Source organism: Gracilinanus agilis, chromosome 1, assembly GCF_016433145.1.
Source record: "Gracilinanus agilis isolate LMUSP501 chromosome 1, AgileGrace, whole genome shotgun sequence".
In the NCBI taxonomy this organism is placed as follows: domain Eukaryota; kingdom Metazoa; phylum Chordata; class Mammalia; order Didelphimorphia; family Didelphidae; genus Gracilinanus; species Gracilinanus agilis.
In genome coordinates this window covers 544,857,421-544,870,351 of record NC_058130.1, presented here as the reverse complement: position 1 = coordinate 544,870,351, position 12,931 = coordinate 544,857,421, and the positions used below count along the sequence as shown (strand labels likewise).

Sequence of the window (12,931 nt, the reverse complement as noted above, 5' to 3'; positions counted from 1 at the left end):
GAACATAAGCACTTGATGTGGTTATTCAAAGAACTAATGTTTATTGATAATTAAGGTTTGTTGAACTGAATGCTCACACAGAGATCAGTCAGTCAGTAAACATTTATTAAGCACCTATTGTGTGCCAAGCACTATGCCAAGTGCTGGAAATACAAATATGAAAAAAGAAAGTCCCTGTCCCCAAGGAGCTTACATGAAACGGAGGAAGGCCACATACAAAAGAAAACTGAAAAGTTGGGGTGTCGAGCCAGGGGAGGCTTGGTAGAAAAGTCAAGAGAAGTCCCAAAGCAGTGCAGCCAGGTAAGAAATGAGGATAGAGGGTGGTGATGAGGTATATAGTACTACCCAAGGCTGAGAGGATCCATCTATGGATGAGTAGGTGAAGGCAATAAGCATTTATGTGCCAGACACTGTGATAAAGTGCTTTATAAAGATTGTTTCATTTGATCCTCGTAACAGCCCTGCAAGATAGGTGCTATTATCTCCATTTTACAGATGAGGAAACTAAGACATACAGGTTAAATGAATAGCCTTGGTTCAGAAGCTAGTAAATGTCAGGCCAGATTTTGAATTCAAGTCTTCTTGACTCCAGACCCAGTATTCTATTTACTATATAACAATTAACTCTTATAACTACCATATGTTACCCCACAAATGTTTTCTTTAACCATGGTTTATTATTATTTTTATTTTTCAAAAAAAGTAAAACAAAATTTTATTATTTTTCAAGAATGTGATTGTGTCCTCTCAATACACATGGTAAGAGTAGAGCTTTTAATGTTTAGTTTGTCATCAACTAACAAACATTTGGGCTTCATACCTTCCCCTTTTAAAGATTGAGCCTAACCAGCTCAATGAAAAACAAGGAACAAAAGCTTCAGACTTAGGCAGAGGAACATGGTATTTTGCTAGATACCGTTTTCTCTTCCTTAGTCTGCCATTCAGAAAACTTCTTCAAGAGAAGACAGCTCCTTTTTTTAAAGGAGCAATACATTGGTGATGTGGTTTTCCTTAATGTATTTCTTTTAGCAAAGTATCATTTTTTGCAATATCCCATGGAAATTGATAAAAGTGGTTTTTACTTATGTCTTATGTTTTATGACTCAGTAATAATAGTTAGTTTCAATATGTTGTTCAGTCAAGCCATCAACATTTATCAAGCACTTACTGTGTTCCAGGCACTGTGCTAAGCACTGGAAATGCAAAAAGAGGCAAAAGACATTCCCTGCTCTCAAGGACTTCACAATCTCTTCTCAAAGAGATCAAAGACAACATTCAGACAACTATGTACATACAAGCTCCATGCTGGATAAATTGGAAATAATCACCAGAAGGAAGGCACTAGAACTTTAAAGAGGATCAGGAAAGGCTTCATGTAGAAGATAGGATTCTAGCTGGGACTTGAAGGAAGCCAAAGAAACCACAAGGCAGAGATGAGGAGGGAGAACATTCTAGGCAGGCAGGACAACCAGTGAAAGTGTTTGGAGTTGGGATATTCAAGGAACAGCAAGAAGGTCAGTGTCATTGAATTACAGAGTACATTGATGAGGTATCACATATAAAAAGGTGTGGGGGAGGCAGGGAAGGAATTATAGAGGGTTTTGAATGCCAAATAGAAGAATTTTTATTTGATTCTGGAAGCAATAGGGAGCCATTAGAGGGGTATGTGTGGGTGTGGGTGTGACACATGAGCAGATCTATTCTTTACAAGGAACAGATAACTGATAGCTGAGTGAAAGATGGCCAGAGTTGGGAAGAGACTTGTGGCAGCTAAACCAACCAGCTTGCTATTGCAGTAGTTAAGGAAGATGAAGACCTGCACCATGTTGATGGCAGTGTCAGGAAAAGGGCCATATATGAGGGATGGTTTGAAGATAAAATCAACAGGCATGGGTTGGTAACAAATTAGATATGGAAGGGAGAGAGGGGAGAAAGTGAAGGGTGGAGATTGACACTAGGTTGGCAACAATAGGGAAAATCAGAATAGGGGAAAGTTTGGAAAGAAAAATAATGAATTCAGTTTTGGACATGTTGAAGTCTACTGTATATCCAGTTCAAAATATCTGAAAAGCAATTGGAGATGCAAACCTAGAGTTCAATGTTTAGATGATAATTATATCCATCAGAGCTGATAAGATCACCAAACGAAATATGGAACAAGGATAAGGGTACATTACAGCCTGAGGGCCATTGGCACACCTGTTTTTATACTGCAGAGAGCTCAGAATGGCTTTTATACTTTTTAAATTTCTATTATATTTAATTCAGTGTAAAAATTATTAGCTTATCAGTCACAGCTAGCTAGATTTGGTCTTACTCCATAGTTTGTTGACACCTGGCATAAAAAGAGAAGAGAGGAGAGACAGGATGGAGTCTTGTTTGACACCTATTGTTATCATATGTGACCTGGATGAAGATCCAGCAGAAGAGACTGAGAAGCCTCAGACACTTCCCAGCTGTGTGACCCTGGGCAAGTCACTTGACCCCCTTTACCTACCATTACCACTCTTCCACCTAGGAGCCAATACACAGAAGTTAAGGATTAAGAAAGAGAGAGTATGAGAGTATGAGAATAAGAAGGAGTCATATTGTGAGGAGAGGAATTCGGAGAATAGTGTCATGAAAACCTAAGAAGCGAGTAATTGAGTGTTAGAGGCCACAGAGAAGTGCGGAAGGATGATGATTAAGAAAAGGCCATTGGATTTGGTGATCCAGAAATCATTAGTAACATTGGAGAGAGCAGTTTTAATTGAATGATGAATTCAGAAGCCAAACTGTATAATGTTAAAAAGAAATTAAGAGGGGCAGCTGGGTAGCTCAGTGGATTGAGAGCCAGGCCTAGAGACGGGAGGTCCTAGGTTCAAGTCCGGCCTCAGCCACTTCCCAGCTGTGTGACCCTGGGCAAGTCACTTGACCCCCATTGCCTACCCTTACCACTCTTCCACCTATAAGTCAATACACAGAAGTTAAGGGTTTAAAAAAAAAATTAAAAAAAAAAAAAAGAAAAGAAAAGAAAAAGAAATTAAGGAGAAAGAAAGTGGAGGCATTGACTTTTGATCGCCTTTTCAAGGAGTTTCGCCACAAAAGGGAGGAGAAATATAATATGATAACAGGATAGATAAATCAAGTGAAAGTTTTTTGAGGATTGAGGATATATGAACATCTTTATAGGTAGCAGGGAAACAATCATTAGACAAAGTGGGTAGTCTGTTGGAGAAGATGGGTTCAAATGTGATCATTTGCAGGTAGAAGAGTTTTAGCTTTGATAATATTAAGTTTTATTTATTTATTATTTACTAGAGGAAACTACGTAGCTTAGTGAATCAGGTGGATAGCCCTGTTTGAATCCTGCCTCTCTGTCACTACTGACAGTGTCAACCTGAGCAAATAAATCTTAGCCCCAGTTTCCTTATTTATAAAATAGAAATGGGGGAAGACGAACTGGAGTAGAGAGAGACTTGTGGCAGGTAAACCAACCAGTAGGCTATTCCAATAGTCAAGACAAGTACATTGATGTACTTACTACCTATATCACAGGGTTATTATGACCATCAAATGAAATAATATATGTAAGGTGCTTATCAAACCCTTGCAGCAAATGTTTTAATTATTATTGTTACCATGTATCGTGTACTGTTTTACATATTGGGAAAATTGTCTTTATGTAACAGGAGCTTATAATTTATACACATAATAATTATAGGAGAATGGTTAATAATAAATGCTAGTGGACTCCCCAGAAGGAGAGAGAATTGTTACTGACTGGGATTAATTGGAGAATTCACAATTGAGATGGCATTGAAGTTGATTCTTAAAAGGATTAGTGGAATTTAAACAGGTAATTTGGCAGTAAGGCATTCCACAATTAGGAAGCAACTTGAGTAATAAGACATTGGAGGTATGGTGGTATGGAATATGTATTGGGAGTGAGGAATGACCAACTTCAGCTATGACCTAATTTGATTCATAAGGAAAATGAAATATAAAGCAGAAAAGGTAGGGTGGTGGCACATTACATATGGCTTTAAATGTCCAAGTAAAGAGTTTCGTTCAACTTTATTAAATGTACAATATATAGCTATAAAAGGATTTTTTAAATTATAAAATCATATTTATTGCAAGCATATAATGAGAAGTGGGACTCTGACTTGATTCAGATAGCAGGGGAAGAGTGCTGGTATCTTCTCTATCAACTCCTAATAATCAAACCATTTTTTTAATGGTTTTGAATTTAATTCCATTTTTTTTCAATTAACAGAGACCTATTTTCTCTCCCATCTATTCCCATTGAAAAAGAAATAAAAACAAAACCTCATAACAAATGTGCATAATCAAAGAAAACAGATTCCTAAACAGACGATATCTATATATGTGTGTCTCATAAAATATATGTGTCCCATTCTCCTTTTTGTATCTGTCACCTCTCATCAGGAGATGGGTGATGAGTAATTGCACAAGTAATATCCTGTGTCCTCTAGAATCATGATAGGTGTTAATTGATGTTAATTGTGTTGATCAGAATTCTTAGTTTTTCAAAGTTTGTGTCTTTTTTAAATTAATTTTATTTTTTTTTATCCAATTACATGTAAAAAACAGTTTCCAGCATTTTTCAGAGACTATTAAGTCCTGAATTCTCTCTTCCCCCCTCTTCACATCCTCTACCCTTTCCCCTTGAGATGGTAATCAATCTTAAATAGATTTTATATGTGCAGTCATGTAAAACATTTTCCTATATTAATCCTTTTGTAGAAGGAATTTAAAATTTTAAAAAAATTAAGAGAGTAAATGAAAAGTTTACTTTGGTCCAGGTTCAGACTCTATTGATTTTTTTTCCCCTCTGGAAGCAGATGATATTTTTTATCATGAATCCTTTGGGATAATTTTGGATCATTGTATTCCTTCAAAATAGCTAAGTTATTCACAATTGTCCTTTGTGTAGTATTCCAATCATTGCGTACAATGTTCTGCTGGTTCTGCTTATTTCACTCTGGTTCAGTTCAGTGTAAGTTTTTCCAGGTTTTTCTGAGCTCCTCCTGCTTGTCATTTCTTACAGAACAATAATGCCCCATTACAATCATATACTGTAACTTACTAAGCCCTTCCCCAATTTATGGATACCCTCCCACTTTCCAATTCTTTGCCTCCACAAAAAGATCTGCTTTAAATATTTTGGTACATATAATTCCCTCTCCTTTTGTTTTTTATCTCTTTGGGATTCAAACACAGTAACAGTATTGCTTGGTCAAAGGTTATGTACTGTTTTTTAGCCCTTTGAGACATAGGCCCTAATTGTTCACTAAAAGGATCAAATCAGTTTACAACTCCCCAAACAGTGCATTTATGTCCCAATTTTACCACATTCCTTCCAAGTTTTGTCCTTTTCTTTTTCCATCACAAAGCCTATCTGATAGGTGTGGGCTGGTAGCTTAGAGTTGTTTTAATTTGCATTTCTCTAATTGTGATTTAGAGCATTTTTTGCTAAAGGGAGTTACTTTGTCTGAGAACCACCTTTTTGTATCCTTTGACCATTTACTAGATGGGGAATGACTTGTATTCTTATATATTTGACTCATTTCTCTATGTATTTGAGAAATGAAGCCTTTATTATAGCAACAAAAAAATTTGCACCATTATGATTGCTATATTTCCATCCTATTCCCCTCATTTCGTTTCTGCCCACCACCTCCCCCAGTTTGCCCTTTTTCTGGCAGCTCCACTATCCTTTTCATATCCCCTTCCCCTCCTGCTTTCCTATAGAATAAAATAGATTTCTATATCTTATTGATTGTATATGTTCTTCCCTCATTGAGCAAATTCTAATGAGTTAAGGTTCATATGTTCCCCTCCCCCATCTTTCCCTCTACTGTAAAAGTTCTTTCATGTCTCTTTTCTGTGAAATAATTTACCCCAATCTATTTTTGCCTTTCTCTTCCTCCCAATATATACCTGTTTCCCATGCATTAATTTTATTGTTTTTATATCGCCCCATCATATCCAACTCACACCCTTGCCCTCCACGTATACTCCTATTAAATTCTCTAATAATGATATAGTTCTTTGGAGTTACAAGAATCATTTCCCCATTTTAGTATGTACACATTTAATCTTATTGAATGTCTTTTGGTTTCTCTTTCCTGTTTACCTTTTTATACTTCTCTTGAGTCTTGTATTTGAGAGTCAGATTTTCCTTTTAGCCTCTAATCTTTTCATCAGGAATGTTTGAATGTCCTGTCTTTCATTGAATAGCTATTTTTCCCCCTGAAGGATTATGCTCTGTTTTTGTGGGCTAAGTGAATTTTGGTTGAAGTCCTAGCTCCTTTGCCTTCAGGAATATCATATCCCTGTCCCTCTGATTCTTTAATATAGAACAACAGTCGGCAACCTTTTTGGCCGTGAGAGCCATAAATGCTTGTGGAAGGAGGAGGATGGAGGTGGAAGGCTCTGGAATATGGGGCGGGGCTGAAGGGTCCCCTGGGGCACATCCTGGGGCTCTGCCTGGATTGGTTGGGAGGTGGAGCCAGATAAGGCTTGAGAGCCATACGTTGCCGACCCCTGATATAGACGCTGCTAAATCTTGTGTTATCTTGACTGTGGCTCCACAATATTTGAATTGTTTCTTTTTGACCAATTGTAAAGTTTTCTACTTGACCTGAGAGTTCTGGAATTTGGCTATTATATTCCTGGGAGTTATCCTTTTGGGATCTCTTTCAGGAGGGATCAGTGGATTCTTTCAATTTCTATGTTAACCTCTGGTTCTAGAAAATCAGGACAGTTTTCCTTAATGATTTCTTGAAAGATGACATCTAAGACTTTTTCTTGAACATGACTTTCAGGTAGTCCAGTAATACTTAGGTTATCCCTCCTGGATTTATTTTCCAGGTCATTTGGTTTTCCAATTCTTCTGACTTTGATTGTTTATATTGATGTCATGGAGTAATTAGTTTCCATTTGCCCAATTCCAATTTTTAAGACATGATTTTCTTGAATGAGCTTTTGTACCTCCTTTTTCATTTGGCTGATTCTACTTTGTAAAAATTTATTTTACTCAATGAATTTGTGTACCTCTTTTTTCCATATGGCCAATTCTCCCTGTTAAGAAGTCCTTCTCTTCAGTATTTTTTTGTATGTCTTTTTCTGTTTGACCAGTTCTGCTTTTTAAGAAATTCCTTTCTTCAGCAGATTTTTTATTCTCTTTTACCAATTGATCACTTCTGTTTTTTAAGATAGTCTTTTCTTTGGTACATTTTTGTGCCTCCTTTACCAAACTATTGACTCTTTTTTCAAGATTTTCCTGTATCATTCTCATTTCTTTACCCAAATTTTCTACTGTCTCTTATTTGACCTCTAAAATCCTGTTTGAGATTCTTCATTGATTCTTTTTGGGTATGAGAGCAACTCCTATTTTTCTTGGAGGTTCTGGTTGCACAGCCTTTTTTTCTTTTAATTTAAAAAAACTCCTAAAAGTTGTGCTCTGTAATTGTAATTGTTCCAAGCTTCAGATTCTTTGTGAGGTTTCCTTCAGAAGTAACTCTGGGTATTTAGCCTACTTACAGTTCTTCCAAGGTGGTTTGATGTAAGGAGAGGAGTGTTTAATACTCTTCTGGCCAATGAATAACACAAGCACTCTTCTCCCCCTTAGAACTATGATCAGTTCCTAATCCACTGTGGATTTAAATGCTGTTGTGTGCTAATGTTCCTCCTCAATATAAAACCTCACCCCAGAATTGTTACCTAGATCTGCAAATGGGCAATGCAACAAGAGACTTGCACCCAGAGCCAATAAAGGGACCTCTCTAATGTCCTAATGAGCATTTGTCACCCTGTGGCTGAGAGCTCTGGAAGGCTTTGCTGCTGCTTCAGTTGTACCCAGGACCCATTAGCAGGGTGGGGCTTGCCCTAGTGTGCTGTTTTGTGTTCCACCTCTGCTTCAGTAGATTGGATCCTTCATGTCAGTCTTCTAAATTGTTTTGGGCTGAAAAATTACTTAATCCTATCTTTTGTGGGTTATGCTGCTCCAGAATTCATTCTGAGGCATCATAATAATTTTTTAGAGGATAATTTGGTAAATATCAAATGAGTCCATGAACCTTCTCCACCATCTTGGACTCCACCCCAAAAGTTAGTGTCTTTACATTGTTATTACTATATAAATTGTTCTAGTTTTTCCAGTTCAGCAATACTGTGTGTGTGTGTGTGTGTGTGTGTGTGTGTGTGTGTGTGATACCTGTACCAAAATTTAGTCACATTGCCACCATAAAAAGAAGTATAATAAATGTTTTTGTTGCTAGAGGTCCATTTCCTTGTCTTTGAACTTTGGAGTATAGTCTAGAAGTGGTATTCCTGGATCAAAGAGTATGCACATTTGATAACTTTCTGGACATAGTTTCAAATTGCTTTCCAAAAGCTTTATTTAAGGAGGCACCCAGGCCAGCCATCTCTTCATTTCCTACCAGACCACACTTCTCTGGACTTCCCCTTCCTTCTCTTTTAGTCTCTTTTGAGCTTCCTCATTTTTGTATTGTCTTCCTCAGAATGCAAACTTCTTGAGGGTATGGATTGTCTTTTGTGCACATAAGCACTTAAAATGCAAACTCCTTAGTTTGGCATTTGGGGCCTCTCTACAAGATCCCAGTTGACTTCAAGGCTTAATATCTCCCATTCCCATATATTCCCATATATGACCATCAGCAAAGTTGAACCACTTGCCATTCTCAAAATAGGCCTTAATGCTTCTCACCACAGGACATTTATTTCAGCAATTAATTCAGCCACTTTATTGCCTAACCCAATCCCCTACCCCCACCTCTAGCCTATTCCTTCTGAGTTCAACTCAGCTCTTAACTCCTTTATGAAGAAGTCTTTCCTCATCACCTCAGCCAGGAATAATCCTCCTCTTTCAAATTATTTAAGCATTTATTTATATAGGACCCTTGTGGAATTGATCATGTTACTTTTGTATGATAGTTATTTGTGTGCATTTAATATTTCCCAGGCTAGAGTATAAACTCTTTGAGTGCAAAGATTCTATCTTTCTATACTCTTCAAGCATATATAACACATTGTCTTAGACATAGCAAGTAGTTATTAAATATTTATGGAGTTAATATCTACCTTTTAAATAAATAAGTAAAATATTTTCTTGGTGATTTAAGGATTTTACTCATTTTAGGAGCCAAATTTCCAATCAAGTGGACAGCTCCTGAGGCTGCATTATATGGTCGTTTCACAATTAAATCTGATGTTTGGTCATTTGGAATTCTACTAACAGAACTTGTAACAAAGGGTAGAGTGCCATATCCAGGTAAGCATTCTTTTAAAGTCTTAGTTGTTCCATCACTTTTTGTTACTCTGTTTGTGTGTGTATGTGTATGTACATACATACATAACTAAAGTTAAAAAATGAACTAAATTTAAATATTGCTTATATTTTTATTATATACTGTATCCCTTTAGGGACTTTACATACCAAGAATTTTCTCACACCAGGGAAATCCTAGTCTATAAACAAAAAGTCAAGTGAAATTGATCAGTCTTGTATTTTTTATTCTTTTGCATTTAATTCTCTTTTTGGTTTATTTTGAAAATATCGATACTGTTTTTTCAAAATAACTAAATACTACTTTCAGGGTCAAATTCAGGGCCTTCCATTTGACATTTAAGACCCTTTGTAATACCTGAACTCAACGTACTTTTTTCCTCCTTATACATTATTTACCTTCACATATTCACTGACCTCTTTGTTGTTCCTCACACACAACATTCCTTCTCCCATCTCTCTGCCTTTGACAAGTTCTCTTCTGTATCTGGAATGCAGTCCTTTTTTATCTACACTTCTTTTTTTGGTTCCTTTCAGATCTCTAGTTAAATACCACACCAGGCCTTCTACTGATGCCCCTAGTTTTAGTCAAGCATTTACGTGAAGTTACAGAAAGATAGACTAGCAAGTAAACAGAAATTTCTATTCTCCTCTTTACCCCCTAATACCTTTGCCTCCCACCTCAAAATGACTTTTGTTTTTATGTTTCTAGCAATTAGCATAGTGCCTAGCATATAGTAAGTACTCAATAAATGCTTGTTCATTTGATTGCTTGAGTTTCTTTTCTCTTGGAAAACTTTATTCCTTACTTACTGTGACAAAGAATTAAACTCCTGGTCTCTGATGAGTGTTTTCTTATCTCCATTATATACATAATAATCCTCTGTATTCCTGTTTCACCTCTTTATAGAAATGTAATTTTTTTGTTTCCAAAGCTTTTCTATAATGTCCCTTTCCTTTTTCAGCATCTAATCAACTCCTTTACTGTCTCCATTTGTATGGTTCTAACCCAATATATTATTTCTATGTTCTGTATAACCAGAGATAAGGAGGAAGGAAAGAAAAGGGAGAAAGGAATAAGCATTTATTTATATAGCACCTACTATATGCCCAGCACTATGCTAAACACTTTTATAATTGTTGCCTTATTTGACCCTCATAACAACCTTGAGAGGTAGGTGCTATTATTTATCTGTTTTATAGTTGGGGAAACTGAGGCAGACGGGTTAAATGACTTGCCCTTTGTCACATAGCTGATAAGCATCTGAAGCTATATTTAAAACTTAGGACTTCTTGACTCTGTTTCAGTGCTCAATCCATTTTACCACCAACTGCCTGGTTACTGAAATAATTTACCTATTCCGTCATTTTCTGTCTCTACCATTCCCTTTTATGAAATGAAAAACGCTATAGAATTTACCAAGATTCCAAGTGACATTTGTCATTTTTCAAAACACAACCCCACACCTTCATCTTAGGTCTTAGGTGCCTGAGAAAGTACTTCTCTTCATTTTCAACTTAGAGAATGATTTTTATTGCTATAATTTCAGCATTAAATTAGAGCATTCCAGTAGCAAAGCACATAGTTCTAACAATAGCCTATTTACTTACAGAAAATTCCCAAAGTTAGGTTTGTTTTTGTCAAGTATTCATGTGAAGTTGCAGAAAGATAGTCTGTATATCAGACTTATTCCTAGCAAGTAACCAAAAATTTCCATTCTCCTCTTAGCCATTGAAAACCCAACAGTCTCATGAACTAACCAGGCTCATTTCTAAATCTCTACTAAATCTAAAATCTAAAAAAAACTAAAAATCTCTTCTAAACCTTAATCTAGTGCTTTAACATGATTAGAAGATCTGGTTTCTCAAAAGGCATCAGTGAGGCACAAGCTTTGGCAGATCTTACTGCGCTGTAAATTTTCCAAATACCGTATCTGTTGTATTTGAATCTAAGTCTGTTGATCACAGAACAATAAATTTTAGCACAACAGCTCTTAAAGATAATCTGCCAAGTTATAAACAATTTGGCATCTTTGTCTATAGAAGGAAAACTATACCAAAAGTCTCAGATCCTGAAGTGTCCTATTACACACTTTACACACTTCCAATAATCTCACACACACACACACCCCTCAATAAACTGTATAATGTCTAGCATGGTTAATTAAACATTGGGACATTTGACCTGATTCAGGTAATGTAGCTGACATTATACAGATCTCCTTCATGAGCAATTTTCAAGAAATTAGACTGTAATTGTCTTTATTAACACTTTAATACATAAAGTAGAGCCACTAAAATATTTTAGACTCATAAAAATATTTTTAAGTAAAAGGTTATTTGCTTATTGAGCCTAGTGTTTAAAAGAAAATCATGATCTAGAAAATATAATTTGTAATGATTGCAAAATCTTGTCAAAGTATTTTAAAATTTTACTCTGGGGTCATAAATAGAGATATCTCATCCTTTAGCTTTCTTGTTTGTAACTGAAAAAAGCAAATTAATTTCTTTTCAGAAAAGAGGATAGTGGAATCTTATTTTGAAATCAGTAAGGCCCATAGCATTCCACAAAATTGTGCATCTTACCTTTGCTTAAAAGACATCCCTTGAATAGGAACTCACTGCCCCAAGGTAGCCAATCTCATTCATGTTTCTCCTCGTTAAATATACTTTTAGAAGACAATTGTTTTAAAAACTGGGAGTTTAGAAAATGACTTAAGAGAAATAGGAATGATGGACTTAAAAAAGTGATAGACAGTATACAGAATGAGACATTCACTTTTGATCATGACTAACAAATTTATTTTATTTCTTTTCTAAAAAATGGAAAGTAATATTGTATTGTATTGTAAAACTAAACATTCAGTCATTTTAAATAATTTTGTTTCAACTACATAAATTCTATGTCTCTTTTTAAAACCCTATTCTGGTACTTTGTCATGGAATGGAGCTGACCCTGAATTCTCAAAGCCATTACCAATAAGAAGCATAAACTGTAGAAGGCCCTACCAAACGAAAGTATGTAAGAAGGCTACCTTATTCTTTTGTCTGAGGCACCTCAAGATTAGGGTATTAATAAGTGTTAGATATACGTTATAGATTTAAAAAATTAATATGTTGGAGATAAAACAGTATTTATAATCACATCTTCAATATTGCATCTATTAGCTTCATAAAGACTTAGTAGTATTAAAAAATAAACTTTCTCATAGTACAGGTTAACATGTTAATAAAATTTTTTGCCTTGGTACATCAAGACTTCCTTATTTGGTGATTTTTCATATTTCAGTTTTGTTGGATTTTTAAAAGTTATTCTTTTTCCCAAATAAATATACTTGACAGCATAATCTACTGCATACTCCTACCCTAATACTACTATTTGCTGCTTTAAACTTTTTTGTACCAGGGATGGTAAATCGTGAAGTCTTGGAACAGGTAGAACGGGGATACAGGATGCCTTGTCCTCAGGGCTGCCCAGAATCTCTCCATGAGCTGATGAACCTTTGTTGGAAGAAGGATCCTGATGAAAGACCAACATTTGAATATATTCAGTCCTTCTTAGAAGACTACTTTACTGCTACAGAACCACAGTACCAGCCAGGTGACAATTTATAA

At 35.8% G+C, this 12,931-nt stretch overlaps 1 protein-coding gene across 1 annotated transcript in view; it reads left to right on the top strand.

The window, feature by feature from the left end:
* YES1 (YES proto-oncogene 1, Src family tyrosine kinase) overlaps positions 1-12,931 on the top strand; it is a 101,297-nt gene extending 88,366 nt beyond the window's left edge. The window contains exons 11-12 of the mRNA XM_044666707.1: positions 9,170-9,301; positions 12,723-12,931. Coding sequence (XP_044522642.1) covers positions 9,170-9,301; positions 12,723-12,931 — 341 coding nt within the window. The remainder of the gene's footprint in view (positions 1-9,169; positions 9,302-12,722) is intronic.